The sequence below is a fragment of the Halichoeres trimaculatus genome, unplaced genomic scaffold (genome assembly GCF_033239565.1).
Source record: "Halichoeres trimaculatus isolate MK-OKI-2021-1 unplaced genomic scaffold, fHalTri1.1 fHalTri1_scaffold_16, whole genome shotgun sequence".
NCBI classification, from domain to species: Eukaryota; Metazoa; Chordata; class Actinopteri; order Labriformes; family Labridae; genus Halichoeres; species Halichoeres trimaculatus.
Window position 1 is genome coordinate 14,928,853 of NW_027437194.1, and position 6,863 is coordinate 14,935,715.

Below are 6,863 nucleotides of genomic sequence, written 5' to 3' on the forward strand. Positions count from 1 at the left end.
CCTTTTAGGTTATACATTTTTCTACTAGTTACAACTTCTGGCCACAAGTTGCATAATTTAGGGCACTTTAATATCATCAAGATGTGGTTTGTTCTACTGTCTGACTTGTAAACACATCTCGTCCGGTCAACTGGTATGTTTTGCGAGCTATTCACCCCATCAGGCCTGAAGTAGATAGTACTCTGACCCTGATAAGTAAAATCAGCCAACCTTTCTCCGTTTCTCTTGGTCTTTGTCTCCCTCCATTTCTGCTCTGTCATGAGCTTCACACTAAAAATTTAAAACAAAAGTAAGTTTATCTGCAGAGCTTAATAGCCACTCCTTCTGTGAGATCATACCAGCTTAGCACAAATGACTGTATGTTACAAATGAATTTTAAACTGTTATTTTAATGTAGTAGAAGTGGTAATACTATGTGAAAAGACTGCTCACAGATCAATGATAATTATTTCACAATTATTATTTATCCCTTACTGCCTGAATTACTTTACAATCCCATAAAATAAACGTTTTGTGTGCTGCATTCTTACGGGTGCTAAATTGAATGGAGATTGTAAACTTAAATAAAGCACACACAAAAGTTATAAATACGTTATATAATATTCACAGTTATTATAAGTTCACCCTCATCATATTGGGACAAGGTGCATTTAATGTGATTCTTGGTATGTGTAGAATATGAATCAATAGGCATTAGTGGGGTACAAAGGTCATTTCAGCCACATCAACACCTGACAGTGTATGTCGCTAATTCATGACAACGGGCATCAAGGGGTTAATAATTTACAGAACAATGATGGTAGGAAGGAGCTCCACTGTGACCAGTGCTGTTTTTTGGATGTTGGTGACCCCTGATGTAGATCAGGGATCTCAAACCTGTGCCATGGAGGGCCAAGAGGCTGCAGGTTTTCTCTCCAATTAAAAACTCTACCAATTGATTTCACCGATTACCTTACCTTCAAGCAGAGAGCAGGGACTAATCAGTGAAATCAGCCGGTGGAGTTTTGGGTAGGAAAGAAAACCTGCAGCCTCTTGGCCCTCCATGGCACAAGTTAGCGATCCCTAAGATGACTCTTACTGGTACATACTGACCTCTTGTGGTTGGACTGTAGAAATGCAGTCTACTGGGAAAACTACATTTTCTTCCGTTTTTATTTGGCACAGTGCTCCCTAACTGAAAACTGCCTGCCCTCGAAAACATGATGAATTTCTCTTTTGTCAGCGTTGACACTGCAGAATGAGTTAAAGATGCCAAAAATAAATGATCATTATTAAAAACATTACTGAAATATCAAAACCAAACTGTTGAACAACGTAAAATCACGGCTTGTTAATGTCAACACAAAATTTTCAAAGAGTCTGTAACGGTCTCATCAATAAAACAAAGTAAAATCCTGTACATGCTAGCTCTAAGGCAACTTTTGACAAGCTCGCTCTCTCTTTCACTCTCACACACGCACACACACACACACATACACACACACACACAGTGTCTTATTGTGTCTCCTCATGCTGTGGAGGAGGAGGCGTGGCAGAGGTTTTTGGCCGGGTTGGCTCCTCTGTAGCGGCTGCAGAGCTGTTGGAGTTTGCAGCTTCAATCCCGCTCTGCAGGAACTTTCTCAGGTCTTTGAGAGCTGGTCGGAGCATCTGGACTAATGCCAGCAAGGCGGCCTGCGTCCCTTCTAGCGCCTGAGCCTGCCTCTCTTGAGCAAACGCCTGGGCCTCTTGCGAACGCCGCATCACTTGCAGCAGCTCGTTCTGACCCTCCAGGTGCTGAGCAATCTGGCGAATGTGCACATTGGTGACTCTCTGCTCCTGCAGCAGGCGGGCAGAGTTCAGGGCGATGCGGCTCTTCAGCTCTTGAGGTTTGGCCTGACCCTGAGGAGGAGGAGGGGATGCTGAGGACGAGGCAAGCATCTCTACCGGAGCCTCAACCGCTGTTACCATGGTGGGAGTGGGGTCGCCCACAGTGGTGGTGCAGTACTCCACCACACCTCCATCTTCCAGGGTGTGATATGTGGTTTCAGCTGGAAACAGGATAGAAAAAGAGTAGTGAGGGGCTGTGGAAGAATCGCTCCATTTTCAAGTTAAAGGAGAGGTTCAACACATAGTTTGCTAATCTAATTTCCAGAAGCTATTGATACAGCAAAGTCAAAGCCGACATCTCTGAGGGCAGAATTCAGTTTTAACAGCTTTTCTAAGATCAAATTTTCCATGTTCTTGATAGATAGACTTTCTCACACACTCTCACACCCTAAACTGTTGGCTAGATCAAGTGTGAGAGAGTTTTAAACTGTAGTAAAGCAGTCCTAAAGCTTTTTAAAAAATAAAAAGATATTTCCAGGAGCTCTGATTTTACTGATGTAAACATGTTCTTCACATTATTAACATAAGTCTTTCCTGTTAGAACATTACAGAATATTACACCAAAATCATGATGTATACGTTGCCTTGCTGTAAGTCTGCTTAGTCCTGTTTCTACACATAAGCCTATTCTTGTACCTAGCATCATCCACCTCCTCTGGAATTTAACTTGACACGAAAATGATGTAGATTGCAAGCCGCAGGTGCACATTCCACCTCCTCCAAGTCTCCATTCTGTTCTTCTTTGTAATAACTGCCAGATGATTAGTAGAAAATTCATCAGTTCAACATGATTCACTAGGTGCAGCAGTGGTCCTTTGTGCACATACAAGCAGAAACATTAGTCGGTCCAGAAAAAAGTGATTGAACTAGCAAAGAAATCACACTGTCTGTATGTGATTGTTTTGGGGTAGTTTTGCAGAGTGGCACCAACATAATGACGCACAAGTGTTTAGTGCTCACAACAAGCACAGGCCACTACAGTGTAGAGTCAGTGCAGAAAAGTAAACCATGCTAACGGCACAGTCTAACGCTTGCAACATAATTTTGGAGAAACACAATTCTTCTTCTTTAACCATTAGCTAATTCTGTTATATGTTCTTTTGTAGGGTTTGCACCTGCCCACTTCCAGTGATATTTCCTTAATACTTCTGGTGGTATTTTCACATCCACTTAACCTGACTTGTTGTGGAAATTTTTTTTTAGAGGCTGCCAGGAAAAAGTCCGGGTAAAATTGGATGAAAGTTTTTTCATTCACATCACTAGCAATAGAACAACCAATAAATGCTAGTCAAACTAAAGGAAGCCCTTTTTTAGTTGTCGGATATGGCTGTTAGTTTTGACAAATGAAAGCTGTTCCTGTAAACATTCACTGTTTTTCTGGCAATGTGTCTAACGAAGCATCCGATTTTTTACACAGTTGCTAAACAGCATATCAGAATGTCGAGAGTGTGTCAAATTCATTAGCCTCTCTGCTTACAATACTCCCAAGTTCCCCAGCTAATAGTTAAAGTTTTACGGGGTATAATTAACATGTCACTTAATCCCATCTTTCCAGACATTATCAGCTGTCCTGTTAGAAACATAACATTTTCTCTCATCGGCTAATCTTTACTCCTTGCAGAACTTCTCTGGGTAAATGTGGCTGTTTTTGTTAACATGTGCAGCAAAACCTGGAAATTTGAGGCAGTTTTTAGAGGTTCTGTGCATGTGTGAACACAGATATGCTTTTTATTACAAGGATACACAAGGGAAACAACTCACCGTTTTTTGTTTCATCACAGACTGTTCCTGATCCAGCTGGAAGAGCTGAAATACAAACACAGAGAAAGAAAAGCACTCAAAAAAGGTGGAAATCTACAGCTACCTAAAACTGGGGGAAAGACCCAGCAACACACCATCATTAAACTGCCATTTTTTCCTTACTAAAATTATGCCAGATTAGTCAAATGGGGAAAATGGGCTAATTTTCTGTGTGTCCATCTCTGAACTGGAGTTTCTTGGTCATGTAGAGGGAAAGTGGTCCCATGGAAAAGAACAGCTTTGTATATAAGTCTTGGAGAATCACTTCTGTCCAGGAAAATCTGTGTATTTGCAGGTTTTAAGACTGACATAAAGTAGTTGAATCTTCATATGGGAGGTGCCCGTTTGCTTTGAGAACTTCTGTATTTTTTTTTCTTTTTTCATAAATTGGTTTAACAGGAGAGCACAAACACCTGTCATCTTTTATGACTAAAGTATTTCCCTGTTTTGATGACTCCCCACTGTCAGACACTCTGCAGTGATCTGAGCATGCTCGGAGAGAAAACTTAGGGCACTTACTCTCTGTCAGAGTGACGGTGGTAGCGGTGTTCACAGACACAGGCAGAGTGATCTCAGCATCCGAGTCTCCTGCAGGTAAGCTGATGATGGTGGCCTCCCCCAGCAGGTTACAGATTCGTTGCTGCATCGCGGTGAGGATGACGGGAACAGGAGTGCACTCCGCGGAGTTGCCCTCAATGGCAGCCCGCGCCTGGGCCACTTTCCGCCGGACCTCGGTCTTCATATCCGACCACTTCTTCTTCACTTCGGGAAGCTCCCTAGGACAGGTGGTGACCGCATTCACCTTTTTCAGGATGTCTGCCCATGCGTTATTCTTGGCCATGTGTGTGACTCCAGCATTGAAATGGTTAACCAGTGTGTGCTTTTGTTTCTCTATTTCCTCCACTATTATTTCCACCTCCCTCTCCGAGAAATTCATTTTACGCTTTTTCGCGGCCGATGCCATAATTGCAAAAATTCCTCTTTTGAAGAGGTAATTGTGCGTATTGTACGCAAAAATAGTAGGATTTACTCAATTGATGTGCGCAACGTAATGGCTTCCAGAATCGGCTTTCTTCTTCCTACCAACAACGCTTACGTTAGCTGGGCGTGTAGACCCGCCCCCTGATACCCTATTGGTTGGTCATAACTCTGTCGCGCTGAATTCTCTGTTCCTATTAGTGGAGTCAAATGTCGATCAGCAAACCAGCCAAACAAACTATGTGATTCAAAAGCCAAATAAACAGTTTCCTCACGTTATGTTACAGTCGTCTTAGTTGGTGAATATAAATGTTTTTTAAAACAATTTTAACATATATTTCACCTTCAACAAAACATTGAAAAATTTTGTATGATATTCATCAATAGATGAAACTTAAAACACAAAAATTGTTTTCTTTAAGATAATGTGAGATAAGATCCAGTTTATTAATCCCGATGAAATTGTGCTAGTTAGTGAAGGTAAAAAAAAAAAAACTAAAAAAACCGAGGAAATAATTTAACGAACAATATACAAAAACGGAAAGTAAGTGCATAATCAAATTATACATTATGTCAAAGTGGGAATACAAAACACAATTGTCTTTGTCAAAGTCATGTGCAGAAGAAAAGAGCCTGAAGTTAAAGGATAATTAAATGAGAATGATCAAAAAATTGGAACTGAGTTGAATGTTGGTGATATAAAACATCAGTAAACTATTTTATAATAAAATTGCACAAGTAAAATTATTACATACGGGTATGAAACAAACTAATAAAATGTTTCTTTTGAGCTGTTTACCATTATGATAACCTACTTTTAATAGTTGTTCTTATTATGTAAAAAGACACACTTCATGCAACATTTAATGACCCAAGTAAGCTCAATATGCAAAGTGTTCACCTTTTGCAGCAAATAGATTTTTTCTTCACTGCATTTGTCATGTAAATGGGGCCTGCAATTCAAACTAAAGGCTTGTCTTTTGAATGTACAGTGGATCAATCCAGTTTATTATCCAACTCACCCAAATCTGCTGGATAGGGTTGAGTTCCAGATTTAAGGGGGCCAGTCCATCATTTTCAGGGTTCATTTTAAGAGAAAAATGACCGAAATCTGCATATGAAGGCTCTATTCCATGTATATGGAGTGAAATTATGACTTTGTAGGCATTACTTTTGTTCCAGATTCAACAAAAACAACTGAAACTTGTTAAATATGCCAAGTGTTGTAATAATTTTGGCTGTCACTGCATATGTGGAACAAAACAAAATAAAGTATTAAAAAAATGTAAAATGAGTTTCATCAGCTTTTTCTTTTTTTGTTAGCCATTTCCAAGTGGCCATGGTTTAAGTCAGCCGGAGTTAAAATCACATAAAGACTTTTTTCCTCTGTTATGAGATTTTATCTACACTCTGAAAAAGGAGTTAGTCATTCTAATGTGCTGGCCTGTTAATACTGAGAAGGAACTTTCATGGTTGAAACAGCTTTCTATTTTCAGCTGAAACAGTTACAGAAAACTGGCTGCAAAAAACCTTGATTTTCTTTTAGTTTACAAATATTTCACAGGTTTTGTAAGATGTTTATTAAATTTTATAGATAAAAAGTGTCATTCTGCTTTCTTAGCGGTGAACTATAAAATAAAGAAATAAACACAAGTTACTTGTGCTCAGTGAAGCAACCAATCCCATGTTCATCCTTCATTCACATTTTCACTATGCCACGACTCCTGATGTTCCCAAACACCCTGAAGATAGATAGGGAATGGCAAGCAGAAAGACTGATACCATAACCTGCATGGGAGAGGTAGGTGTCAGATATCAGACAGTGACTGTATAATAATTAAAAATGTATGCCATTGTGTCAACGACAAAATTTTCTCAAAGGAAATTAGTTGCAATTCATGTTGTTTGAGTGTCGCTGTACCGCTGACTTTGAACAAAAGATGGCGCTTGTGTAACATTATCTCCGAGTCGGTGGCTGCGTCACCACAGCAGTAGGCCTACGACTTAATATCACGGTTGGGACATCTGGATTTAGGAGATTTGAACAAAAAAGATCTTCTACTTTAAAAAATTACAGCTGGTTAAGGCTAAACCGATGACATTGTTAAGCTTTTTATGAAAGATCTGAGAGGGAAGTCTCAATCTGAAACTGCTAAATTATTAAGGTTATTGTCGTGTGGCCTGTTTGCTGCATTGTATTTGGTGTTCAGTATTTAAAG

At 39.8% G+C, this 6,863-nt stretch overlaps 1 protein-coding gene across 1 annotated transcript; it reads right to left on the minus strand.

Annotated features, from left to right (window-relative positions):
• Window positions 1-1,009: 1,009 nt before the first annotated feature.
• naif1 (nuclear apoptosis inducing factor 1) lies at window positions 1,010-4,751 on the minus strand. Its single transcript, XM_074689703.1, has 3 exons — window positions 4,186-4,751; window positions 3,628-3,672; window positions 1,010-2,027 (listed from the first exon to the last, which is right to left on the minus strand). Exons 1-3 carry the CDS (start codon window positions 4,628-4,630, stop codon window positions 1,495-1,497), a joined length of 1,023 nt encoding a protein of 340 aa, XP_074545804.1. The 5' UTR covers window positions 4,631-4,751; the 3' UTR covers window positions 1,010-1,494.
• Window positions 4,752-6,863: the final 2,112 nt, after the last annotated feature.